Below are 27874 nucleotides of genomic sequence, written 5' to 3'. Positions count from 1 at the left end.
ATTGAATTGAATCCATTCAGTCATAGTCAATGCTTACTGATTTTTCCTCCAGGGCAGTGCAGCTGCGAAATGTGTCAAGGTTGTGTGTGTGTGTGTGTGTGTGTGTACTGTAGTGTGAAAGTACAGTAACACAAGCTGACACTCGATGCATTGTCCTCCATGCGTCCTCATGGATACAATGATCCAATTGGGACCCACATGCTAATCGCTAATGGCTAGTGTTAGTTCTCTTAAGACCATATTTGACTTTTTTAAACGGACAGTAGGGCCAGGTCATTGGTAGATGAGGCTTAAAAAAAATAATAAATGTGTACATGAAATGATTAAAATAGTTAAAAGGACGTATTCACATTTTAATGTTTTTTAATTTAATTATAATAAAGTAACACGATTTAACGTAAATAAAAAGGTGTTGAATGTGTGTTTTAATTGCGTTCCTTCGAGTAAATCAATTACCAATCATATAATAGGTGCTTATATTTTTTTAGTAAAGGTTAATTTGACAATATTTTGATTTTATTTAAAAAACAATCAGAAAGGTTTTTAATAGGATTCAATCGCAGTTTTCATTGTATTATTTGTATTAAATTAGCAGTATCTCAAAATACATTTCAAAAAATGAAAGTTTGACTATTTGATTAATTATACATGTACAAATTCAATATTTTACTTTACTTTTTTTGTGCCATAAATCAGTTGTTAGTTTATTTTAGTAATAATATTAGGAAAATAATTTCTTTCTCATTTTTACATCTATTATTGTCTATTAAGTTTGTCAAATTAAACCAAATAATGAATACAATGAATGGAACTTGTTACATATGTACTTAAGTGCTTTGATTGCCTTATTTACAATAAAGTAGCCAGTTGAATATATCATTGTTTTTGAAAGTAAATGGCTCCATCACTAAAGTCCAAGTTTTAAATGTGTGTGTTTTTTGATGTAACGTGTGTGCGGCAGTTCTTCCTTGCGGCTGGGAGGAGGCGTACACGGATCACGGCGTCAAATACTTCATCGAGTACGTACGTACGCTTCTTTGCTTCCGTCCGTCGTCAATGGCAACCCCAACCGGACGCTCCCAACGTCCCACGCGCCGACTTCGGGGGCTTCTTTTGGAACGTCGTCGGCTGTCGCGTGACGTCATCTCGCTGCCTTTTTGTCAGTCACACGACGCAGACCACCTCGTGGAGCTCACCGATGACGACGATGACGCCGCCGCCCTCGGAGGCCGCCAACGGCGAGCGCGAGACCGAAATGTAGAAGAGGGAGGAGCTTCCTGTTACTATGGAGACCAATTGCACGTGAGTACGTTTTTTCCCCCACTTTTAGTATTCTTTGTCTTTTTGTTCAATGTTTATTTTTGTCACTGTTTTCTTTTTTTTTTTTTTTTTTTTTTTTTTACATATTTTGTCCATTTTTTTTCTCTGTGTTTTTTTTGGTGGTCTTTTTTCAATGTTTTTTTTACTTTTTTTAATTCCTCATTTTGTACTCATTCTTCTCGCTTTGTTAATTTATCTTTTTTGTAATTTTTGTGGTCAGTTTTTTCTAGAACAAGAAGAAAAAAACTGCTTGTCGTTGCTACGGAAACTAATATGTACTGTAAGTATGATTACGAACTAAGGAAAAAAAGTCTGAAGAAAGTCTCGAGTGGAAAAGACACTTAAATGACCTGAAGACATATTAAAAATAAAAGTCTTTCCTAATAATCTTGATACTCACGCTTGATCATTTAATTTACACGCACACACTGTTCTGTTATTGTTTGTCATACAGACAAATGTGCGCGTGTGTGCCGCCAACCGATCAGACTGATTTGAACTTTTCCTCCCAAAGTAAGCAAATAAAAGACTCCAATAATCTGATTACTTCACTACACACGGGGTCAGGCGGTGTGCGTGTGATTTATAGGAAGTGTGCGACGGCTGCAGTGGGAAGGCTGAGAAAATACACAACACACAAACGTTAACAAAACAAATATTCATTTGCAAAGATTGACACACTCGCATGAGCACATAAATATTGTCAAACTGTTACACACAAATGAGACATTTGAAATCCATTTTGCTCGATGGCAGTCGGCGTGCTAAACGCTAACACGGTGCTAACGTGAGCGTCGAGAGGCGTCGGCGTGAGCGGCCGCGGTTACGTAACGCGGGAATAATCCGTAAGAATCCAAATGAAACCGCATCGAACAAATGGCCACCAAATGAAAGACTAGAAAGTCAAACAGCACCGAATGCAACGATACCAGATGAAATACTAACAAATTAAATGACAGTAACAACAAATAATATGACACCAAATAGACCACGAGCAAATGAAGTGCCGTCAAATAAATGCTTCCCAAGAAAACGCTAGAAAAAAGAAACATCAAACGAATGAAACCACATCAAATAAAATGCTAGCAAATGGAACGCTACCAATAAAAAACGCCCAATACAATCACACTAAATACAATTCTACCAAATGAAACGCCATCAAATGAAGCAAATGCATATGCTACCAACTGAAACGCTACCAAATGAAGTGCTGAACAAATCAAACCTTTTCACATTTCCATGGAAAGCCAGCAGTTTGTCCAGTGTGCCACGTGTTCTCGCCTCTCGGCTCCGCGTACGCAGACGTGTGCCCGGCCGACCTTTGCCCTGAGGCCTTCGTTGGCTACGTTCTACTACTTGCGTCGTGAAGAGCGACACGACGTCGCCATTAGCAACGGTCGCCGCGTGAACGGCTTCTTCCCCTCGTGTGTTCTTCAGACTGGTGAGCACTAAATGAGCCACTTTCACTCATTCAAACTTCAGCGACATCTGACGCTCATTGCACGGTTCATTTTCCTTTTTCTTAGGTTCTTTAAATTCGAATTCGTAGTTGTATTATTTGTATTACTATCATCTATGTTTCAAGTTGCACCGTCTGAGTTGTGAATGTTTCTTCCCCACAACGGCAATAAACCGATTCTGATTCTGACTCTTGTTTTGCACATGCGGTTCAACGTGACAATGGGGCCGTGTTGAGGGGGGGGGGCTGCTGTGTGCATGTGCGTGCGTGCGTGCGTGCGTGCGTGCGTGCGTGCAGGTTGACTCTGGCCTCTGATTGGTTGAAAGTAGGTCAAGCCGGCCCACTCATGTGACCCAGCATTCTTGTGTGGTGTCAAAGGAAAACGTCATTAAAAGTCTGATTGTGATCTTTGAGGGCCGAATGTGCTTTCAACGTCAAAGGGAACAAAAATGGACTTAAAAAAAAAAAGGCCAAAAAAGAATCCCAACTTCCGATGCTAAAGTAGGAAAAACACCTGCAACCATTTACCAGAAGAAAATACACAATATAAGCATTGCATTCAACTAAAAGGCTTTTGTATTTTTTCATTTGTGTAACCTGATTTGTTTCTTTTTTTTTTTTAAGTACGTTTCATATTTATTATGGGGAGAAATGAGCAGAAAACCTTTCGATGCAATTCTGATCAACATTTATTCAAATTGAATTGAAATAAGCAAAAAATCAAATCTAGAAGTTGGAATAAATGCTTAAAATTGGAACTCCAAATTTGAGCAAAAGACCGTCATTCATTGAAATATAACTTCAATATAAAATCAATGGCAATGAGGAGAAAGTCATTGCAGTTTTAATCCAAATGTATTTAAAGACAGAAAGGCTGCGATGACTTTAAAGTGACTAAATACTAAGTTGCATCGATCCATTCTGTTGTCAGCGTCCAAGTTGCTGTTGTTGTTGTTGTTGTTGTTGTTTTGGTTTTTTGACTTTTGACAGCGGCAGTGAGCGATTCGCCCTTTTTGGACTCGAATAATCTGCGCGATGGATTCAGATGGATTCAGAGATTCTTTTTCCGCTCGTTGGTGGCGAAAGCAACTTTCCATTTCCGACGTCGTCAGGCGGTGCCAACCCGGAAGTGCTTCGTTCGGACGCGCGAGTCAATGATTCCATTTGGAAGAGTCGATCCGGAGCGAGTCGGTTCGCTCGCTTCGTCCGCGACGTGCTCGCCGCCCCTTTGTCGTGCACGCGCCCGGCCACGCTCGCCCCGTTTGGCTCGCGAGACGCAAGCGGACACACCGAAACGCTTCGCGCTCGTCTCCGCGTTCGGTTTTGCGGGTTGCGGATGGACGAGATGTCCCGAGAGCACGTCGCCGCGCACGGAGTCCTCAAGTCTCTGCTGGAGAACCCGGTCCGGCTCCCCAGCAGGCACAATGACGGTAAAAGCAAAGTGGCGCATTTATTTGGAGACGTTCCATCGAGCTGGCTCTTCGTCGCGAGGGTCACGTCGAAGCGCGCGCGCGTTTTATCGGCACCTTTTTGAAGAAGTGCGTTTCTTGCTTTATTAGGAAGATTATCATCACACAACTTTGGTGTCATGTGATGAACGCCCGTGACACCAAAGACATCAAGTTTGGCACATTAACCGCACTTGCACTTGATTTGGGAATAGAAAGTTTTGTGAGAGTGATGAAATGAGCTTTGTTTTGCGACATCACAGTCATGCTCACGCTGATTCGTTCTCACGACACCAAAGATGTTTTCCATCTTTGTGTCGCTTTAAGGCCAAACATCAACAACTCCATGTTGGCAAATATTCCTTCTCGCAATAGGACTATTATTATAACTATTCCCTATGCTCACGTTTTATAGTAACTAATGCTGATATTATAGTAGTCATCCTGAAATGCGGTTGTCAAACGTAATCACCTTAAAAGAAAAAAGTACTTAGCGCTCCTCTCCAAGTGCCGCCATCATAACGACATCCAAATGCAGCAATGTAACAGGCAGAAGTTTCTATTGTTTTTAAGGAGGAGGTTTTTTTCATTTCTAAAAAAAAAAAAAAAAAAGCACGTTAAATATCATTGTACGTCCCTTTAGCGTTCTGTACAGTTTGAATGAAATGCTTCATTTGATTCAAAAGTAGGAAATTATTCCTTCAAAGATGAAATGCAAACGAGGTGCACATTAGAAAGTTGCAGTACCACCGAAGTGCACTTGGGCGATTCTTTCCCGTGCCGCCACGATCGTAACGAACCCTAATATGAACGATTGCTTGTAGTAAGCGATAAATAAGTTCAATAAAGCTGCAATACATTGCTGAGCTATGGGCGCCGTGTTGTTTACGACAAAGTGTTGTGTGCGGGCGCAGCGCCGGTCAAGGATCCCGACAAAGAGAAGAAGCTGGACGAGGACTGCGGCGCCCCCCGGTCGGCCTTCCTGGGGCCCACGCTGTGGGACAAGACGCTGCCCTACGACGGCGACAACTTTCAGCTGGAGTACATGGACCTGGAGGAGTTCCTGTCCGAGAACGGCATCCCGTCCAGCCCCGCCCGGCACGCCACGCCGCCGCCGCCGCCGAGCGTTCGAGCCGTGGCGCCGCCCTCTATGATGCACCTCAGCGCCCACGCTTGCACCTCCGTTCAGGCCGCGTCGCCCGGTTGTCTGCTCAGGAACCCCAACGGGCCAGGTACGTTTGCGCTGAAAGGACCCGGAACAAAAAGTTCCCGCTTGCTTGTTTGTCTGCCTTTGAAGATGTTGTTCTCTTTCTTTTTCTTTTTCTCTTTGCTTTGTTGCTTTGTTGCTTTGCTCTGATTTCAAAAGCATCCTGGCAACAGAGCCCGCGTTACCATGGTTCGCGCACTTCCAGCCTCGCAGCAGTAACATAATCGACCCGTTTGTGGAATCAAGAAAAACAAACAAACAACAAGAGTCTCGTCACAGTTTCCGAAAGTGCAAAGTAGCGATAAATAGACGCAGAGAGCGCACATCTACCTCAAGTCGGGACGTGAGTCGGTGGGCTGAAGGCTTTGAGGAACTGTACCGGACACGCCTTCCTAGTCTGGAGACTGAGGCGGTTCTCCTCCGGGATGGATGAGATGCGCCCGGAGTTCCTGAAGGCTCCGGATGTGGTGGGGCTGTCCCGGTTGGCGGCACGCCTCTGCAACATCGCGTGGACGCTGGGGACAGCGCCTCCGGATTGGCAGACTGGAGTGGTCGGGTGTGTTCCAACTACCGGGGGATCACACTCCTCAGCCTCCCCGGCAAGGTCTATTCAGGAGGGACGGTCGGCAAGCCCAATCTCAGAACCGGGAGGAGCAGTGAGGTTTTCGTCCTGGCCGTGGAACACCGGACCAGCTCTACACCCTCGGCAGGCTCCTCGAGGGGAGTCCTGTGTGGGGGGGGGGAGCGCTCGAGGAACATGGGGTACTGGACCCCGTGTTCAGTCCCGTACAACCAGTGCCAGATTTTTCTCCGCAATAAGTCTGATTGGTTTCTACTGAAGGTTGGAGTCTGCCAAGGTTGAACTTAGTCACCGATTCTGTTCATTGCCTTTATAGATGGAATTTCTAGGTGCAGCCGAGGTGTCGAGGGAGTCCGGTTTGGTGACTTCAGCATTGCGTCGCTGCTTTTTGCAGATGATGTGGTTGAAAAAGATGGTGGTGATCTCAAACTCTCACTGGAGCGTCTCCAAATCTGAGGTCATGGTCCTCATGGCGCGCCCTCTCGGGGTCGAGGAATAGTTCCCGCCCCAAGAGGAGAAGTTCAAGTATCTCATGGGTCTTGTGCGTGAGCGAGGGAAGAACGGAGCGGGGGATCCACAGGCGGATCGGTGCGGCGTCTGCATGCAGTCTTGCGGATTCTGTGTCGGGTCTGTCGTGGTGAAGAAGCAGTCGATCTACGTTCCTAGCCTCACCTAGGGTCAAGAGCTGCGGGTCGTGACCGAAACAACAAGCGGCCGAAATGAGGCCGGGAGGGGCTCGGTCATCCGGGAGGGGCTCAGAGAGGAGCCAGATGAGGTGGCTCGGGCATCTGGTTAGGATGCCTCCCGGACGCCTCCCCGGTGAGGTGGTCCGGGCACGTCCCGCCGGGAGGAGACCCCGGGAACGCCTCCGGGTCTCCCCGGAAGAGCTGGACGAAGTGGCTGGGGAGAGGGAACTCTGGGCTTTTCCCCGCTTAAGCAGCTGCTGCCCCCCCCCCCCGCGACTCCACCTCGGAAAAGCGGAAGAAAATGGATGGATGGACGGACGGATACGTCGGCCACCTTTTTTTCTAATCTGAACGAGTAACCTGGAAAGTTCCGCGGGCGTGAGGCTGAAGGCAAACACAAACATCCTCGTCATCCGCATCCTGCTGCAAACTTGGAAGCTTTTCCTCTGCACGTTGACTCAGAACAACTTTCAACAACTTTATGCCAAACACAAACACAAAAGACGAAAAAAGCAGCCGCCGACACACGATGGTTTTGGTTGGTTTAAACTGGTTTCAGGACAAGACAGATTTGAACCGGTTTAAACAGGAGGCCAGTTTCAACCGAAGGAAGCTTGAAACAAGTTTCAAGTGTTGAGAGGTTTAAACAGGTCTAAGCACAAGGCAGGTTGAAACTGGTTTCAATAGAAGGGTTAGGCTAAAAGTCAAAGCAGGTCAAAGTTCGCCCCGTTGGTTGGGCTCCTAAATCCTCCTCGGCCGACCTGAGGCAGGTTTGATGTTTATTACTTTTGTTATGATGTGTTCTTAAAAAAACACTTTCTATCTATCACCACCTGCTGGCCGCAGTCTGTCACTGCCTCACTTGCTGAGGCTAGTTCAGTTCCACATTTGAGAAAATCTGATGACTGTACACATCAATCAGACAAATGGCAATAAAGGTTCGTAATAAATATTTACAAAGGTCGCCGTGTTCGTCTTGTTGTTCTTCAGGCCTCCCGAACTTCAGAAGCACTCCGAACCCGATTGACCCGGACACCATCCAGGTTCCGGTGGGCTACGAGCCGGACCCGGCCGACCTGGCGCTGTCCAGCGTTCCGGGCCAGGAAACCTTCGACCCGCGCAAACGCAAGTTCACGGCCGAGGAGCTGAAACCTCAGCCCATGATCAAGAAGGCTCGCAAGGTCTTCATCCCCGAGGACCGGAAGGTAATTTGGAGCCGGTACTCATTACGCTCTGCTGTCGCCTGATCGGTCGGTCCACTTGGAATGGGTTCAAAAAGACGAAGCGGGTTTAAACTGGTTTGACGTGAAGGCGGGTTTTAAACCAGCAGGCGTAAACGGGTTCAAACAGGTTTTGAACAGATGGCGGATTTCGACAGGTGCAGAAAGGTTTAAAGTGATTGAAAGTGAGGGCGGTTTTAAACGGGGAGAAGATCTGAACACAAGGCGGGTTTACACTGGTTTTAATAGAATGCAGCTTGAAACACCTGGAAGGCCTAAACAGATTCCAACTGAATGCAGGTTTGAACAAGTGAAGGCCGAAACATTTTGACACTAAATGCAGCCTTCAACGGGTGGAAACTGAAAGCTGGTCTACAACCCCAACGTTGTGTTAAACAGAAATGAAAAACAGAATACAATGATTTGCAAATCACCTTCAACCCGTATTTCGTTGAATACACGACAAAGACAAGATACTTCATCCTCAAACGGATCAACTTGATTGTTTTGAGCAAATCATCAGGAACTTGGAATTTGATGGTTGCAACGCGTTCCCAAAAAAAAATCATTGTATTCTGTTTTTATTCACGTTGAACACAACGTGCCGACTCCATTGGACTTGGGGTTGTAATCGGAAGGCTGGCGGGAACAGGTCTCGGCCGAAGGCCGCGAAATCATTTTGAACAGCTCCGAACCGGGTCGAAGGCAGGTGTCGAGAGAAGGTTTTGAAAACGTCACGGCTCGTCGTCGTGGGAGGTAACGTCGCTTCTGTGGTTGCCTTTGAGCAGGACGACAGATACTGGGCCCGGCGCAGGAAGAACAACGTGGCGGCCAAGCGCTCGCGTGACGCCCGGCGCCTGAAGGAAAACCAGATCGCCATCCGGGCCGGCTTCCTGGAGAAGGAGAACCTGGCGCTCAGGCAGGAAGTGGGCGAGCTGCGCAAGGAGCTCGGACGCGCCAAGAACATCCTGGCCAAGTACGAGGCCCAACACGGACACCTGTGAGGGCAGACGCATAACGCGCGCGCACGCAATACACGCCTACAAACACACACACAAGCCCACTCTGCGGTCCTATGGGCTCAACACGCTCACAGGTGAAGCAGCGAATGGCGCGAAGGCCCTCTCGGAATGGCTGTTTATGAATAACTCGCCCTTTTTGGGGGGCCTCAACGTGGCCAAAAACTCACCCACTTTGGCAAACGGGTAAATGCTGGGGACCCTACAATCACTCACTAGCGCCCCCTGGAGAAATTGAAAACATAGCCCCTGACACCGGTTTTACCCATCAACACGAAACGTGGACACGTCTATCAAAAAGGTCTCAAGGGCTCGTTCCCCAAATGAAACGCAAAGTCAACCATTTTGGTTTGAAGTAGCCATTTTGCACTCAATCCATTTTTCACTTGGACCTTTTAAAAAAAAAAAAGGAAAGAAAAGAAAAATTCGGCCCCCGCGACACCAGTTTGACCAATCAACACGAAATTGGGTGGACATGTCTATCGTGACACGACGCACGAAAAAGTCTCGAGGCCCCAAATTGAACAGGAACTTGGCCATTTTGGTTTAAAGAAGCCATTTTGCATTCAAGACGCGCCACCTGAGCGCCAGACAACAAAATCTGGATTCGTTTTGAGTGGGTGGACATGTAATGCGCAAAAAAGTCTCCAGGACCTATGCTGAAAATTGTCATAAAGTCAGCCATTTTGGCCAAATTCTTTTGACTTCCTCTCGTTCCGCCTTACGTAAGTCGAGCCATTAGGAGTTCCCAGCATGCACCTGTGCACGCGGCACACGTACGTAACATGCACGTCGCTGCCTTCTGACATTCGCTTTTTTGTCTTTTACTATCTTCTCAGCAGTATTTTGTACCGCAAACTGGTATATATCGATGAGTGCCGAAAATGCCCAAGCAAGGGAGATTTCAATTCCACAAATCAAACGATTCTGGAACATTCCAGACTTTGTTTTTCCTATTTTCAAAGCTGAGCATCAGTGAAAAGGACAAAATGAACCCAAAGAGAAATTATATATACACACACTGTATATAGTACACACACACACACACACATAATACAATAAAAAGGAGTCAAATAAACATTTATATATACATTTAATATTTTATTTAAAAAAATGCTTAATTACAATAAACACATGAGAAGGAATTATTTTAGTATTAAAATAAGAATTTTCCATTTAAAAAAAAAAAAAATCATGCAACGAACCCATCCGCAGATATCTTCAACTATTGAATTACTTAAGGAACTATTGTCAACAAAGCAAACGTTTTCTTTTTTACCTAATTATTTCGTTCGTTTTCTTGTCGACTGGATGCCACTTGTGATGTTTTTTTAATGATTGATATGACAAAACCACAAAAGTTTATTTTGAATGCAATTAATTATTCGTGCGTTAGTGGCAAATTTGTACATTTTCTTTGTGCGTCGCTCAGTGCTGACATGAATGTGTACTGACATGTATGTGCGTGCGTGCGTGTCACACTTTGACTTTCGTACGACAGACCAAAAACGAAACCTTTTCAGTTGAAATGTTGCGATACTTTTTTTGTTGTACAGCTGTGGATAATTTGTGTGTATTTTGGGATTTGGTGACACAACTTGAAGCACTGCAGTATTGCAATCAATCAAATGAAAAACACATTTGATGACGTCACTGTTTATTGCAGGGGGTACGTTCCAAACACACCTGCAAAAGGTGAACATTTGCGATATAGAGCTATTCAAAAATATATTTCTTGACCCCCTCAAGCACTTTTGACACATTTAAACGTATTGTGGGGCTAGCGCCTGTTGTCACGAAACGGGAGACTGTCATATAGCATCACTTTGACGTAATGAAAAGAAGACCCGTCTCGCTGAAGTTTACTGTAGAAGTGACACATAAAAATGAAGAATTCGACATTGAATATATTTAAAAACCAAAGTGTTCAACCAAACCGTATTATTTCATCAAAGTTCACTAGCTTAATGCTAACATAGCAAAAACCATAGACAGGCTAATGGAAGTTAGCATCAATGTTACGATAATTTACACATACAGAGCATCAACACGTACAATAATACAGGCATATATTCTACCTGTACTTCACTGTTAACGCCATAATAAATTGATTGTTTATAAATTGGCCACATAGCGAATGATGACTTTTTGCTGTATCGACCGTCCGTCCGTCCGTCAGGGCGATACATGACACGGGCATTAAGCTAGCAAGTTTCTTTCTGCTGTTTGTAGTTGAAAATACCTCAAAAGAATCCAAAAGAAATCAAAACAAGAGCACCTGTTGTCTTTATACGCTGAATGATCTTGATATCAATTTTAAACTCTTTATTGGGCCTCTGAATGTAATCACTCGACATCAAGCACTTGTTTTTTTTTTCTTTCCTTATGGTGTAATTTATCTTTGTGTTCTACCTGATGTTTCTATGCTCATTTCCTTTATTTGCCCTGAATTTTCCCATGAATATGAATTAAAAAAATCAAAAATACACGTTGTCTTTTTTGGCTTGGAAGTCATACATGAATCCGCTTTATTACTTAAATGTTAATACAATAGACAGTCATACAAAGTTGACTTCTGTCGGAGGTGGGAGTTGAAACTCCTTCCAGCGGTGAGGGATGCCGTCAAGCTGAAGGAGTCTTATCGGGCCTTTTTGCCCTGTGGGACTCCTGAAGCGGACTGATGGTACCGGCCAAGTGAAATGCAGCTCTGGTGGTCGCTGAAGGAAAAACTCGGGTGTGGGAGGAGTTCGTTGAGGCCACGGAGAAAGACTTCCGGACGGCTTCGAGGAAATTCTGGTCCACAATCCGGCGCCTCAGGAGGGGGAAGCAGTGCACCGTCAACACTGTATCGTGGGGATGGGGCGCCGCTGACCTCGACTGAATCTCAGATCCAGAAGGAGCAGTGTGGTCTTCGTCCTGGCCTTGAAGCAGTGGACCAGCATCTCTGCTTTTTGCAGATGATGTGGTTCTGTTGGCTTCATCAGGCCGTGACCTCCAACTCTCACTGGAGCCGCCGAGTGTGAAGCGGGTGGAATGAGAATCGGCACCTCCAAATTTGAGTCCCTGGTCCCTCAGTCGGAAAAGGGTGGCGTGCCCTCTCCGGGTCGGGGATGAGATCCTGCCCCAAGTGGAGGAGTTCAAGTATCTTGGGGTCCTGTTCACGAGTGAGGGAAGAATGGAACGGGAGATCGACAGGCGGATCGGTGCAGCGCCTGCAGTGATTCGGACTTTGTATCGGGCCGTTGTGGTAAAGAAAGAGCTAAGCCGAAAGGCGAAGCTCTCGATTTACATTCCTACCCTCACCTTTGGTCAAGAGCTGTGGGTCATGACTGAAAGAACGAGATCCCGGGTACAAGCGGGCGAAATGAGTTTCCTCCGGAGGGTTCTCCCTTAGAGAACGTGTGAGAAGCTCGGTCGGGTAAGCGGTAGAAAATGGATGAACAAAGTTGACTTTAAATGTAGAGGTGTAACGATTCATTCAATACATCGATGAATCGATTTTAATTCCTACGATCCAATTGGATCGATCTGTGCTCGGCTAGTTAGCCTCCCGGACGATAATATATAGATTGACATCGTTTTAAAATGTAATCAATCAATTGTATCGATAACTAGATAACACATTGGATTTACGCACGGCAGACGTGAAATGGAGGCGTGTATGTGTTGTATTTCCAAGAAACATGCTTGCATGCTAATGACGGGCCCATTTTGAGCTCCATGCCTACGGCGACGGTAAGCTAAGGAGGTCAAAGTTCATTCCATGTGTGTGGATGTCAAGAAAACCAAAAGATCAAGCGTGCCGGTACATTGTGCTGCATACGGTCAAAGTTACATGACGTACAATTATGAGAATGTATAAGTGAAAGTCCATTTCACATGTAAAAATAATGTTTTTATTTTTATATTTTTTTCGAAGGTTGTTTATTGCTAGAATACGATTTGGTATTGACAAAATAGTAACCCTCGTGAAAATCGGTTGAGAAATGAGCAAGTTAGGACTTAATTTCAGTGTCCATGAATTGACTTCTATGGGAAGGTCAACTTTTCTAACATGGCCGCTACGAAGGCACGCCAGTGAGCCGGGCTTCTTCTTCTACGACCCTGAATTCTTCTTTGTTTCTTGTCTTCCTCGTATTCTGACATCGAGACATTCCTCTCCGTTAGTGCCCCTAGTGGGTGCACCGAGACACCACAATATGTGTGTTATGTTTTTTTTTTTTTAAATAGCACTTTATTGATAAAGACGTCGGCCAGTCTGATGAATGTCAGAGGAGGAGCGAGAAATGATCAATAAGGACGCGTGTGTGTGACCGGTTCGCCCTGCATTGTTGAAGCCGTTCAAGTCCACGAGTTTCGCTGAGTTTAGCTTAGCTTAGTTTAGTTTAGCTCGCTAGCCGCTAAAATAGGCGCGTTTGTGATCAAGTGATAAATCGTTGTGAATGTGATTCGCGGCCGTCCAAGAAATATTTGTAGCTATTGGAAGAACGACGGCAGAGTGAGTGCGAGGAGGAACTTTGTGGCACGAAAGAGGAGGAGGAGGGCATAAGTCGACCACCGGACGCTGTTTTCAAGCCGCACTTCGAGCAGGTTTGCCACTTGTTTACTCGCTCGATGTATTACTAACACCAGTCCTAAAAGCTTTTCATTTGTAGCCAATCAGTAGTTCACTGTTTGGAACGGGGATTGTGACAATTTTGGGCCTCACACTCATAATTCGAACACCAATTAAACATCTCCGTACAAGGAAAAAAACAGTCCAACCAGTCATACCATAGCTGAAATAATATGAATAACAAGGAGTTGGTGTTCTCCTTTGTTTTATTCCCAAATAATACAAGTACATAAGGAAAATCTTCATATTTAATGACCATATATCAGGAATCGAGGAAATTGCACCTGCAAGTTGCCAAAACGAATCGTTGCTGACGCCCCTAATTAACTTTAGTGGGTTGAGCACGTCCGGTGATGACCACCAGGTGGCAGCAGCTTCACACAAACAGGAAAATCAAAGCGCATTTTCGTCCCTGGATTATTTTGAGCTCTCAAAAAGTAATTACAAATAAGTGTAGTAAATAAAAAAGACATTTTAACACAACAACATTGTTTTGAAATTTTGAAAATAATTGTACTGTAAAATAAATGTATACAAATGAATATACAAAGATAAAAAAGTATACTTATAAAAATAGCACTGACAAATATTTTAAATTATATTTTAACTGAGACTCTAATCAATTTTACTTATGAATACTTTGTTTCAAATAACATGAATAATTGTAAATAAAAAATAGGAAATATAGTAGTGTCGTTGAAATGGAAAAAAATAATTATTTCATTTAACACGTCACACAATACAATTATATGTTGATGAAAATTATTATTGTAAATTAAATTATGAATAATTACATTGAAAATGTTAAGGATTTTATAATAAATACATCTAATTCAAACAAAAAAATACGTTGAAGTTAAACTAAATAAATGTAAAATCAATTTTTCAAAGGTAATAAAAAAATCTTAAAATGAACAAACGAGTGGTTTGAGAAAAACTACATACAGATAAACATACTATTGGTGGCTATCTTGCTTTAGTAGATGTAGATTTGTAAGCAGCTGGTAGTTGATGATGTGTGTGTGTGTCATGTTGTGCATTGCAAATGTGAGTAATATTACATAAGGTCGTTTTGAGGACATGAGAGCAATATTTTGTAAATCCCCTTTTAGCTTGAAAATCAGCGAGCAGCAGCAGGCCCACGAATTAAAACTCCTCCGCTGCTTGCTACTGTTTCACATTTTTCACATTATTACAAGATTATGAAGAGCTTCACCTTGTCAAGTATTTGCTCCAAAGAAGGATCATTTCAATCATTTCAATGCATCTCATGGTCAGTTTAGAAGTTAAATAAAGTAAAATAAAAATAAAAACAAATCAATCAAATCGTTTTAAATTTAAATAAATCAATACAATAATTGTGCTGAAAAGTAAAAAAAAAAAATATATATATATATTGTATGAAAAATTTCCTAAAATAAGCATGTCAATAATGTTTGATATTGTGGTAATGGTCAATAATAAATAAATCATTGTAGCATTGTATATTTAAATAGATTAATGAAATAATTGTATTACAGAGTAAAAAAAAAAAAGTAATTAAAAATGACATACCATACATGTTAAAAATATATTGAATAATTAATGGAAAATAAATAATTGTAAAATTAAATAATTTTATCTAAGAGTCAAAAGAAAAAAATGTAAGTCAATATTAAAAAATATAATAAAATACATGTTACTGAATATATTAAATAACATTTACAATTATTAATTACACATGAAATAAAATGTAATTGTGCCTGGATAAACAAATTAAATATTTGTAAATTAAAATAAATAAAATAACCTAAAATGTAATTTACCTGAGTAAATATATTAAATAATAAAAAGCTTTTCAATTAAAATATATTTGAATTAATTCAAATTTAATCAAAAGTGTCATAAAATGTAATAATAGATATTTAAAATACAAAATAAATGATTGTAGATAAAATGTTGTAATTTAATTAACATTTCGTAAAATGTTATTATGAATAAACATAATATAGAAATAACATATAATAAAAGAAATTGTATGTAGAAAAAAGGTCCAATTTAAGTAAACAAATACAATTAAATGGTTCAATGATGAATAAATTGTACTTAAAAAAATTAATTTTAGTGTTCTCATATGCATAGCTCGCTTGACAGTAAAGCTCAGATGTAAAATAAATTTCCAAAATAATCCAAGTATTTTGTGATCATCATGGGCCTTTAATTGATTTCCATCATTTTGCCGTGTCAATCGAACATGACAAATACAATCAAACACTTCAAATTAAAAGAAAGTACACGAAATCAAGCGTCCTGAGGCGGGATTACGTGCGCCGTCGTCACCGTCGTCGTCGTCGTCATCATCATCATCATCATCATCATCATCACCACCACCGTTGCTGAGGTTTGCGTGTTTGTGGGCCAGCAAAGCTTTACGTAAGCCCCCGGACGCACAAAAAAGCACAAACACATTTTTAATACGCGCTGCGAATACTTAGCAGGCAGAATGTAATCCACAAACATGGAATATGGACGCAGGCAGGCGGATAATTGTGCAATTCCTCTGATGGATGATTGACAGGCCGCACTGGGTTGCTTTACGTAAGAGGATTTGGCGTCGCCGTCGTTGCGCAAAAACAACTTCCTTTTTATCTTTCTTTTGTCCTTTTTTTAGCCTCTTGTCCACCTTATCCCCTTTTTATCTTTTTTTTACTTTTGACTTTTTAGCTGCCGGCACGGGGTGGAAGACTGGTTAGAGCGTCTGCCTCGCAGTTCGGAGGACCGGGGTTCAATCCCCGGCCCCGCCTGTGCAGAGTTTGCATGTTGTCCCCCGTGCCTGCGTGGCTTTTCTTCGGGCACTCCGGTTTCCTCCCACATTCCAAAAACATAGGTCGATTGAGGACTCTAAATTGAGGACTCTAAATTGCCCGTCGGTGTGAATGTGAGTGCGAATGTCTTGTTTGTTTGTATGTGCTCTGCGATTGGCTGGCGACCAGCTCAGGGTGTACCCCGCCTCCCGCCCGCAGATAACTGGGATAGGCTCCGGCAGCCCGTGACCCGCGTGAGGATAAGTGGTAAAGAAAATGGATGGATGGACTTTTTAGCTTGTTTTACACAGATTAAGCCGCTTTTAGTAGCAGGGGGTGGGGGGAAAAAGAAGAGTTTGTGTTGTTTGTTTGGGAAAAAAACAGCAATGTTGACTGTAGACAAGAAACTGATGTAGGGAAATGTTTGATTAGCTTCAAATAAGTTAGACACACTTCATTAATATTAATGTCAAGCTTGTTTTGTTTGGTTAACTGTTCAACCGAATGTGAAGCTTTCATTAACAGCGAGTGGCTAACTCACATGCGCTGCTTTTAGCTCTTTCCTGCTAACTTCTAGATGGTCTTTCCTCATTTATGGCCAATATTCGGACATTCTCGGCTTAGCTTTCCAACTAAGATGTCTAAAATGTCTGTTTTCCCCTCTTTCATCCTCATTTAATCCCAATATTCTGTCAACAAACCTTAACGTACTAGCTCAATTAATATCGAACGTTAGCATCGGATAGCATCACAACAAACAGCTGAGGTGCTGAAACATGGCGAAATGATATGCTAGTTTTAGTTTTCCAGCAAAAATGGAAAAGCTGTTTGTTTTTTCTCCACCTAATCCTCATTAAAAGTCAATATTCTGTCAAGAAACCTTGACTAGTAGTGGCTAACTCACACATCTTACTTTTAGCTTTCTGGCTAGAATGTTACTTGCAACTTTCTGGCTAAATGTCGAAAATGTTTCAGCATTCTTTTCCCACTTAATCTTCACTTAAACTCAGTACGATGTCAATAAATCTTAACAATGTGCTAGCTCTGTTAATTACAACTGTTAGCATTGGGCTAGCATCAAATCTAACAGCTGAGGCCCTGAAACATGTCCAAATATGGTCACTTCCTGGTCCACTTGCTCGGGTCCAACACAAGCTCAACTCTCATTGGCTGGGCTAACTTAGCCAGCTATGAAGCTTTCATTGGCAGCTCGTGGGTAACTTTCAGTTGCTACTTTTGCCATTTTTAACTCTGAAATGACAAAACATCTTTTTTTTTTTTAAACCCTCATTCTCATTTCAAACCAATGTTCTGTCAAAAATAAGTACAAACAAAAAATAACATAAAAAAATCAATATTCCATCAATAGACTTTTAACAACATGCTAGCTCAATTAACAGCATACGTTAGCATTCGGCTAGCATCAAAACAAAGAACTGATTAGGTGAAAGGTGTCCAAATAGGGTTACTTCCTGGTCCAACACAAGCCAGCAGGAACTCAGCAAGGCCGTCCGACTTCCTTCCTGTGACAAATTGGTCACATGACCCCCCCACCCACCCAACCCCAAAGTGAGGGGGCGGGGTTAAGGAAGAGTTGTATTGGATTGTGGGAGTTGTAGTCTTTGTTTTTCCCAGCGGGCTGAGCGAGACAAAAGCCTGCACGAAAACAAAGAAGTGAACAAATAAGTTTGATGAAAACAGTTCCTTTTTGTGGGTAAGAGTCACCAAAATTAGCAACATTAGCCACGTTTGTGCTAGTCAAATCTTTCAAGATCTACAGAGAGAATAGAGAGAATACATACAGACGTACCAAATGTAGATTTGATGATGATGAGGCACAGAAAACCGTCACAACTAAACTGCAATCATTTTAGTCGTCCTTTTCAGAAGATAAAGAATATATGCCTGTGAGTATTTTTATGTTGTCTGTCTGCATTTAAAGTTTTGTAATTACTGTAATGTCAGTAGTCCGTATTTGGTGTTTCACTTTTTGTGTTAGCATTATTTTAGCGGACTTTCATATAAGGCAAAGTAGTAATAATAATAACGATGATGATAATAATAGTAGTCAAGCAACAAGACTGCACTGATATTTATTTTATTTTTTATTTTTTTACCCCTGTCACATAATACACAAAAAAGATTATTTCAACAGCTGTGACGATAATTAATCAGATTTCAATGTGATGTTAATCTCGTAATCCGATGAGATGCTCCCGTGTATCGCTTTGTACTTGATGTTCTGCTTGCCCTCTGATTGGCTATTGCAACTGCCAATCAGCATCCAAGTTATAAAGTAATCGTCCTGATGAAAAATGAGGAGGAGTTTGTTGCGGTACGACCCCCCCTCAAATCGGTTATTTGAAATGCATTCACTCATTTACTTTCATTTTAATTCATTCATCACGTTAAAGGACTCGTCAGTTAAAAAGTTAACCTTTTTTCAAATGTCTTTTTATTATGGGATTGGTGAATTCACTTGAATAATAAAAACTCCCAGTGTTGCATCACCGTCGTCACTCGCTGGTCCTGATGTTGCCTCAGTGGCTTTGTTTCCATGACAACCGCTGTTCTCACCAACGTTAATTTGCACTTTTAGTCTGGCTCACAACATCATCGCTACGCGAATCCTAAAAGTAGGACGTCATAAAGTGCAGGGATTAGATTATTATCTCATTTTTATTTAAAAAAATGCATATTTGATTACATATGTAAATCTGACATTACAGCTTGAATAAAGATTTGAATACAGATATTCTCTTTGAACTAAAAGCACCTTTTTGGGGTGAATTCTCGCTTTTATTCACCAAAAAATAAAAATAAAAAATCTTTTCCAGAATGAAAGGTGTAAGATTACAAGAATTGAATTCTATTTTTGAAATTCAATTTGTCAAAATCTGACTTTCTTCCCTCAAACTTTGACTTTAATATCATAAAACTGCGACTTGTAGAAATATAACTTTATTCTTTTTACCCAATCAGCTGCTTATTTGTGTTTTTTCTTTTTGTGTTAATTATTTCTGGATTTTGGGGGGGAACCAATCTCCGGTTATTCGTGGGAACCCCCCGCTTATTTCTCTCTTTTTTTGAACTGCTCCTCCTCCTTTTTGCAGATTTTTTTCCCCCTCTCATAATTATAAGGCAGCGTCCATTATTTGCAGATTTTCACTATTGTCCTTCATGAATAGCAGGGCTCCGCTGTATTCTTTATTTTTATGAATTTTTTTTAGACAATGAAAGTGACTAAAGGTCAACATTATGAGAGTAAATTCGATTTTATTTTATTTTTTTTAAATTTTTTTTTTTTAAATTCACTTTTTCCCCTTATTGAACTTTGATATTTCAAATGATCTAAGAAAACTCTGACTTTTTGGACCCAAAATGTTCAAGCCCGATGTCATCTTACCCGCTTCAATGCGCACCAAGCGGGACGGCGGAAAATGACGGGAGGGTCCCGGGGCCGCTCTGGGTTTTCGTTCCCCTCACACCAGCGTGCTCCTCTTCTCCCGATCTCGGCTCAGGTCGGGCGTCTGCGGCTCGGCCGCGCGGTCGGGCTCGTAACGGGCGGAGGCGGGCGAGTTCTGCATGACCACCAGGCGAATGGGCGACTGGCCGGGGGGCGGCGCGGCGTTGTCGGGGGCGTACTCCTTGGTGGGGTCCTTCCCCCGGCAGTCGTACAGGATGCAGGAGATGAGGAAGACCAGGAGCAGGATGACGTAGCTGGCCACCAGGATGATCAGGTTGAGCGTGACCGGGTCGATCTCCAGGTAGAATTCCATAAAACCCATGCCGACGCTTCATAGCGCGACCCGAGGGTCCGCGGGGGGGGGGAGGCGTCCGGGGCCCTGCGAGACGGCGTTCGGCCAGAGATGAAATGCGAGGGATGATGAGCGCGGGCGGCGACAGCCGGACGGGAATTAAGCCGACCTTCGATGTCGGCGACCAATGGTTAAAGCTGCTCACTTTTAATAACTTAAGCCACGCTCGGACGCTCGCCGCAGGCGCGGTGACGTCCGCAGCTTGTTTCCACTCGTAGGAATTGGAATGGTCGCTATTTGCTCGCTGGCAGCTGTTTTCAAGGCATTTTCACAGACCTTTGGAGAGCGCTGCGACAATATAAGTACCCGAGCGAGCAGAAGAAAGAGGAGACTCGCTTCTTTCGCCAGGAAAAAAAAAAAGTTAGCTCCTCGCGTTTTCCCTTCTTTCGTCGTCAGCAGCACAACATGGGCTGCTTTCACCAAAACACTTTGGCTGAGCAAAAAGCGGAGAAAACGAGCTTTGGGTGAAAAGCAACATTTCAGGCACCAACAGTGACTTTGATGCTAATATTTTTCGCATTTGCCACCCCTCAGACTCTAAAACAACAAAAACAAGACAGAAATGGATTTCAATGGCAAAAGTATCATTTATTTCCACATTCTGTATACAACTAAAACGCAGCGTGAGCGACGCTGACTCACCGCTTGGGCGAGTTGAATGTCGGCTGCTTTTTTACGTGCTTTTCGCTCCCCGAACGGTGCCATCTTTTCTTCTTTCACACTTTCCACTAGCTACCACGACACATACTGGGTTGATACCGTACACGTACTGGACGCGCTCTGTTTGTGAGGTGCCTCAACTTGTCCGACTTCCAACATTTTGGCATTTCTCTCCCTCACCATCGACGCGACAAGCCGAGATTCGCCGTCGAATTTGATCTTCGACTCAAAAACTGCGCAAATCTCGAATCAGAATCAGAATCGTCTTTATTTGCCAAGCATGTCCAAAAAAACACACTAGGAATTTGTCTCCGGCATTTGGAGCCGCTCGAGTACGACAACGGACAGTCAGTTGACACGGAACGCTTTGGAGAAGACATAAACAAGACATTGAGAAAAACAGTCACTGAGCAATAAAGGGTTACTAGTTGTCTGGTATTTTTGACAATTGTGCAAAAACATGCCGAGTCCTCGAGCACTTGGAGCAGTTTGAATGACTAATCTCGCAATAGTCCGGTGCAATGAGCATTGTGCGAAGGGCGCCGAGACTTCAAGCGAGTAAGTAGGTCCGAAAGTGACGCGACATCACCATCTACAGGGACGTGTTAGTCATCACGCTGCTTTACAAACTTGATGTTCACAGACAGGGCGACTGGGCGAGACACTCTTGCACGACAACCCGCTGAGAAAAGCAGTGAATGAGTTCATATTCAAACTAATTCCAATCCTCGGGAGTCTTTTCATTTTGTATTTGTGTTTTTGACTATTGTACCTGAATTGCTGATGGGACGCTCGCTCGTAACACAAATTTCAGCTCGCAGCACACAAGAAAAAGAACCAAGCGACGGCTCGTCACTGGAAGATTGGACTTGAGCTCGGTGTCTTCTTTGCGTAGCTTTAAGTGTTTCCTCACGTCGTCTTTCTTGATAGTCAGGACTACAGTCGAGAACCAGTTCCTCCCTGCGACCTTTCAACCGAGTTCTATGCGTCACCTTAGTAGAGAATCGCTAATAACCACATGGAGATGGCTGCTAAAGAAGTGTACCGTGTCATTTACATTTATTTGTATTTTACTTCTAGTCAAGTACAAAGTGTGAGTACTTTTACGACGTCTGATTGGTGGCTTGAAGAAAAAAAAGGTTCCTCACAGTGTTGAGAAAGTGGAAAGCGGCGAGTCCTCGTGCATCTGGTGCTCATCAGTCCGACGCAGCACGTGAGCCCGAGTCTCGTCCAGATGGACTCCATGTGAGTCAGTGAACGCATCGTCGCAGGAAGTCCAAAAGCTCGTCCAATAACACGGACAGGAAGTAGCGCCGCCTAAGGGCACGTCCTCGCCAGCAGATGGTGAGCGCCCTAGTCGAAATAAGAATATTCATAACAATAACAATTAAAAGAACGAAATGCACACTGACGGATATTCGACGGGACAAACAAACTGAAAACCTGACGGTCAAAACAAAACAAACATCAACAACAGGTGAATGTAATTCAAACATTTCGTATGCATGTTTTAAATTTAAATGTTATTAAATAAACAACAAAATATTAGTCAATTAAACAACTTCAAATATGTTTTTCTATGTATTTAAAAAAATGTGACTTAAGTTCTTGTAAATAAAACAAAGATGAGTAAAATACACATTTTTGATGTATGAAATAATTGGTAAATTGCTTATGATGATTTTCCATCCATCCATTTTCTGTAGCGCCTCTCCTCACGCGGGTCGCGGGCGTGCTGGAGGCCAATCCCAGCCGACTCTGGGCGAGAGGCGGGGTACACTCTGAACCGGTCGCCAGCCAATCGCAGTTTTTGTGATTTTATTGTCTTCATTATGAATAGGACAACGGAAAGCGAAGATGAGCTTGATTTATTCTGAGACTTGTTTTGTTCTGCAGTAGCTTCTCTGAATAACCCGGCCCGCCCGCCTGCCTGTGTTTAGCCCCGATTTGGGGGGGGTGACCCGCCTCCGGGGGTCAAAGTTGAGGCGGCGGGCGTGGACGAGCGGCAAACGTCTTCCTGTTCTCCGGTCGGTCCCTTTCATCCAGTCTCTTTGCGTGCCAGGCCTTTTCCGCGCGGGAGTCTCGGGTGTGATTAGTGTTGGGGGCGGGGGGGGCAGTGCCACTGTGCTACACCTCAGGAAGGGAGGGCACAGATGGGATATCCCCTTCCAACGAATCCAAAGTCGAGGAATCGTTGACTTGAGTCCGAATACACGCTCGCACGTCGCTTCATTAGGCTTTTCGTTCAATACGTTGAATATTGGCACAGATTAATCACTCATTCTGACACTATTTTTAATTGTACAATTTCATGCGGGATTCAAAATGCCATCATTATAGTTTCACAGAAGGATTAAAATGCTATAATGATACATTTAAATTTGATATTGAAAATGTCATCATACCATTTAACTTGCGATAACAAATGTCATCGTTATGTTTTACTGTATATGAGATTGAAAATGTCTTATTTATACAATTTAATTGAGATCTGCTCTGTCATAATTAAACAATTTCACTTTAGATTTAACATCGGTGGCGTGCAAAGTTGAGTGTTTTGCTACCGGGGGCGCACGACGCAACGCTGGTGATGCCGCTCGCCGAGAACCAATCGCCAAGCCCTCCCAAACCTTAACCTTATGTCATGATTGCACAATTGAATGTGAAACTGAATATGTCATGATTATACAATTGGAATGACATTTAAAAAAAAAATGCCATAATTATTCAATTTCACTGCGATAGGCTGGCGACCAGTTCAGGGTGTACCCCGCCTCTCGCCCGAAGATAGCTGGGATGGGCTCCAGCACGCCGGCGACCCGCGTGAGGATAAACCGGTACAGAAAATGGATGGACGAATATTCAATTTCATACATGATTATGGTATGAAAATGAGTACAGTACATTTTTTTTCGAGTTCAGAGATACAGAATTTCATATACATTAGTTCATGCTATCATAGAATGAAATTCTGTATAACAATGTTATTTAAATGATTCGTTTGTACATCATTTTGTGTTTTGATTGCATTTTTTATAAATCTGTATTCATATTTAAATATATATATATATATATTCCCTTGCCTTCCCTATTTGTATGTCTGACTGACGTTGTCAATCAAAGCGGTCATGATGTCACTTCCTGCGAACCCCAACTTTCGAGAAAAAAACAAAACAAATCGCAGTCACATTGTCAGCTCAGTGCACTCGGGTCGGGATAAAGTTAGCCAGGCCCACCCATTCATGACCCCGATGACCCGCCCCCAAGCACACGAGTCACCAAGCAACATAAACACAACACAAACACAAACATCTGGTGACTTTATTCATAGAAAAGCATCCAGTCGTGCAGAATGTGACGCATGAATAAATAAGGCGGTTAAAAAACAAAAAACAAACCAAAAAAAAGTTTGACTTACTGTCTATTTTTGTGACACACTTTTCTTATCATTAGAAATCAGAATAATATGCCTCTGGCAAGAAAGTTTAGTATTTTGCTGGCATTTGTGCGTGTTTACATAAAAAAGTACATTTGTATACAGAGTGTGGGCCAAAGTTAATCTCCGAAAGCCCGGTACACGCATGACGACGTTAAACTGACTTTCTCGTGTAGTACCAAGACTGACCTGTGGGAGGCAGCATGGTGCAACAGGATATCCAGACTGGCAGAAAATACAAAGAAAAAGAAGTATGCTGACTTTGATCGGAAGTAAGGGGAATTGGGCTCAAAAATTGGTCCGATTATCGGTATGTGTACACAGTTTATCGGAAGAGTTGCAGCTTTTTTGTCACTTTTGTCAAAAAGTATCATAAGCATAACAAAGTACCATTTCTCATAGCAGCATTTATTCATTCTATCTTATCTGCTCCTTGAAAGTTACGTCAATTGTTTTGATGTATTTATTTATTGAATTCAAACTCTGAGAATGAGTTCATCGTGACATCCTGATGATCATTTGAGTGTTGTTTAACCTCCTGACCGCAAGGGGCGCTGCACAGCAAACCAACAGGTTAAAACAGGCATGGGAAATAATGGGGGATTTTTAAATCGGACTGATGAGACAACCCATTCATCGATGAAGTAATAAATTGAAAGAGGCAACTTTTTTTATTGTTTCGAATTTTCTTTTCTCAATGAACTATCAGAATATTCTGACTTATTCAGAATATTCAGACTTGATTCACGTAAGATTAGGAATTTTTATCCTGACAAAATACACGTTCTTGTGAAGATTACAGCTTTAAAAAAAAAAAAAATGCCCTTATTCTCGTAACATTGCCCCTTTTTTTCTCGAAGAAATATTAATTTGCAATTGTAACTTTTTTTCTCGAAAACGAGCAAGTTTTCAATTCCGTCCGATTTTCTTCCCTCGTTAAACTTTGACTTTGATATCAGAATATTACGACTTCAAATATAAATACAAATATACGAGTTGATTCTCCTAAAATGATGACTTTTTTTTTTTCTCCAGAAAATACTATGGCAGTTATGTTGAATTTATGTTAGGATTATGAAGGGCTCCTTGGGAAAATGTCTCCTCTGTAAGGTTTTAGAACTCCTCCGATCATTTCTTGCAAATCATTTTTCATCCCCCGAAGGTCCGTCTCGCAGCGTCTCAGTACCCCAGGCCGACCACGAGGTCGGCCTGGCTCTCCCTCCTCCTTTGGTCGCTCTTCCCGCGCGTCCGCAGCCTCCAGCAGGTGGCGCTGGCCCCCAGCAGGCCCAGCCCGGCCCCCAGCAGCACCAGTCCCAGGACGGAGATGGTGGAGCCGTGCGAGTTGAAGGTGTAGGCCACCCCCGTCACCACCACGCCGGCGATGAGGACCACCACCCCGAAGGGCACCGTGCAGCGGTAGCAGGACATCTCGGCGCCCCCGGTGGCCGCGCTCAAGAGCTGCGCCTCGTCCGCGTGCGGGGCCCACATCGCCGTGACGACGGCGTCGCTGTCCTTACCGCCCGAATCGAGCTTCTCGTAGGAGAAAGACGCCAGGTTGCCGTCTTCTGGCGGGACCGTCTTGCCGGCCAGGAAGAGGTGGGCCATCTTCATCGGCCGATCGCAGAGCAGCTGGGAAGATCACATGGAGGCATTTTTGATTGACAGCTTGGAATGTGGATTTAGTTGGGCCCAATTGTCGGTATGTGTGTATCCCGCATGAGCCACATCTGATGATCGAGCCTTTGCTGACTTTAATCGGTCGTATTATCGGTATGTGTCAGAGACGTAATAATCAGGTCCTTGCTGACTTTAATCAGAAAGGGCAAACTGATCCAATAATCCGGCCTTTTTCTGAGTTTGCTTGGAAGAAGCTGGTTCATATCGGTATGTGTGTACCCTGCTTTAGAGACACCCCACAATCAGGCCTTTGCTGACTATTGTTAGGAGGTCGAGCTGGGCTCGAAATGGGTCCGATTATCGTGTGAGCGCACCGCAGACATCCATGAATCAGGCCTTGGTTGACTTTGATCGGAAGGAAGGGGAATCGGGACGCAAAATCGCTAAGATTGTCGCTGTGTGTGTACCCCGCTTTAGACACATCTGATCAGGTCAGATGTCCTTGCTGACTTTCATCGGAAAGGGAAAATCGGTCCAGTTATCGACGCGTGTATACTGTACCCCGCTTTTGAGACATGCAATAATCAGGCAGCGCTGACTTTAGTCAGAAGGGGGAAATCGGTCCGATTATCGGTATGTGTCTGATAATCATTCTTTGAGTCCATATGCTTTTTGAGAAATGTTTGTTTGGTCTGTGCCTTGGTCCAATAAAGATTGGGGTTGGCCATCTTCATCAGTCAATCACAGAGCAACTGGATGAGATCACATGGAGGCATTTTTGATCGACAGTTTTGAACCAATTCCAACCACTGCGAGAGGTGAAATAATCAGATTTTACTTACTCATCGGTCCAAATTGTATTCATTTACTTGATCAAATCATGTCTTTGTTCATCCATCCATGCCAGCGACAAGCAGAGCAATTCAGTGCTCTTCCACTAGATGGCAGAAGGTGCAATTAACCATTCCCGCAACGAGACCGTTATGATTTCACTATATTTTTGTTTAGTGGTGTGTGCTGTAAGATTTTTCCAAGGTCAAATATGTGCGTTGTCTCAATAAAGTTTGGGAAACGCACCAGAAGACATTTTAGATCGTTTCACAAATGTGAGCACCGCAGAAGACGAACGCTGTAACTCCGAGTGATAATCGATCAACTCACGACTGAAGTGTGTCGTTCTTCATCTCGGTGTCATCTTCCTTTTTGTTTCCTTCCCTCCAGGTTTGCGCGCGTGGTCCCAACTAAGCCGAAGTCCGAGTGAAGATGACTATCAATAGAAAACGGCCCCCTCCCCCTCCCCCTCCTCCTCCTCCTCCTCCTCCTCCGTGAACCTCCTACGCCACACAGCAGCAACTTTTAACTCTTTCCTGCCTTCAAATTGCAACGCAAGTCCACTGTTGTGCCTCGTCCACGATAGCACCATTCTAGCTGCTGATGGTACCGTGCTAGCCCACAATGAGCGGAGAAATAGACCCACCCCACTTTTTGGCCCGCTTTTGATGTGCTCCTTTTATCACCCATGTCCATTTATCACAGAGGGTGGTGCCCAGCTGAGCAGATGTGGCTTATCAGTAGCATAATGGCATGCAATCGGGCACATGTCCAAGAAAGAGGGAAACCGTGCTCAAAAATGTACAGCACATCGCTTTGATGTGTTGTTGCGTTACATGTCATTCATTATGCTACTGGTAAGCAACATACGTGATCAAAGCAAGCGGGCACATCGAACTCAGGCCAAAAGGTGGGTGACCCTTTCCCACAGTGCCCCCCTGGTTCCGCCGCCTCTGACCAGGGTGCTATCATGAACTAGCGCTCTATAAATATATCTATATCTGTTGTGCTCTAGCCTGGTGCTCATGTGTTCGCTAAGGGGTTAAAGTGACTAACAGATCCGGATCCTGGTTTCCATGTTTCTCCATTCAACTGGGAACATCTGGCCTGCTTCTTTCCCCCCCCCCCCCCCCTTTTCATGTTTCAATCCTCAAAGGCTTTGCTTGTAGGAGAAG

The 27874-nt window shown here is 43.3% G+C and overlaps 3 protein-coding genes across 7 annotated transcripts; 1 reads left to right on the top strand and 2 right to left on the bottom strand.

The window, feature by feature from the left end:
- Positions 1–4001: 4001 nt before the first annotated feature.
- On the top strand, positions 4002–11425 carry LOC133469448 (hepatic leukemia factor-like). Of its 2 annotated transcripts, none has more exons than XM_061756561.1 (4): positions 4002–4209; positions 5142–5459; positions 7691–7905; positions 8706–11425. In XM_061756561.1, exons 1-4 carry the CDS (start codon positions 4116–4118, stop codon positions 8922–8924), a joined length of 846 nt encoding a protein of 281 aa, XP_061612545.1. In that variant the 5' UTR covers positions 4002–4115; the 3' UTR covers positions 8925–11425. The 2 variants fall into 2 exon arrangements, with proteins under 2 accessions (XP_061612545.1, XP_061612546.1); XM_061756562.1 differs by having other exon boundaries at positions 4003–4209; positions 8709–11425.
- A 4302-nt stretch (positions 11426–15727) lies between these two features.
- si:ch73-256g18.2 (small integral membrane protein 36) lies at positions 15728–27153 on the bottom strand. 4 transcript variants are annotated; one of them, XM_061756573.1, is made up of 4 exons: positions 27030–27153; positions 21588–22168; positions 19744–20182; positions 15728–17993 (listed from the first exon to the last, which is right to left on the bottom strand). In XM_061756573.1, the coding sequence occupies exon 3, from the start codon at positions 20123–20125 to the stop codon at positions 19820–19822; it is 306 nt and encodes a 101-aa protein (XP_061612557.1). In that variant the 5' UTR covers positions 20126–20182; positions 21588–22168; positions 27030–27153; the 3' UTR covers positions 15728–17993; positions 19744–19819. The 4 variants fall into 4 exon arrangements, with proteins under 4 accessions (XP_061612557.1, XP_061612555.1, XP_061612556.1 ...); XM_061756571.1 differs by having other exon boundaries at positions 19744–21846; positions 21964–22168; XM_061756572.1 differs by having other exon boundaries at positions 19744–21822; positions 21964–22168.
- LOC133469453 (transmembrane protein 100-like) lies at positions 24123–27161 on the bottom strand. The gene is made up of 2 exons (XM_061756569.1): positions 27030–27161; positions 24123–25880 (listed from the first exon to the last, which is right to left on the bottom strand). Exon 2 carries the CDS (start codon positions 25860–25862, stop codon positions 25431–25433), a length of 432 nt encoding a protein of 143 aa, XP_061612553.1. The 5' UTR covers positions 25863–25880; positions 27030–27161; the 3' UTR covers positions 24123–25430.
- Between the last annotated feature and the right edge of the window lie 713 nt (positions 27162–27874).

This window comes from Phyllopteryx taeniolatus, chromosome 19 (assembly GCF_024500385.1).
Source record: "Phyllopteryx taeniolatus isolate TA_2022b chromosome 19, UOR_Ptae_1.2, whole genome shotgun sequence".
Lineage (NCBI taxonomy): Eukaryota > Metazoa > Chordata > Actinopteri > Syngnathiformes > Syngnathidae > Phyllopteryx > Phyllopteryx taeniolatus.
The sequence above is the reverse complement of the archived record's forward strand: the minus strand, read 5'-3'. Positions and strand labels throughout refer to the sequence as shown.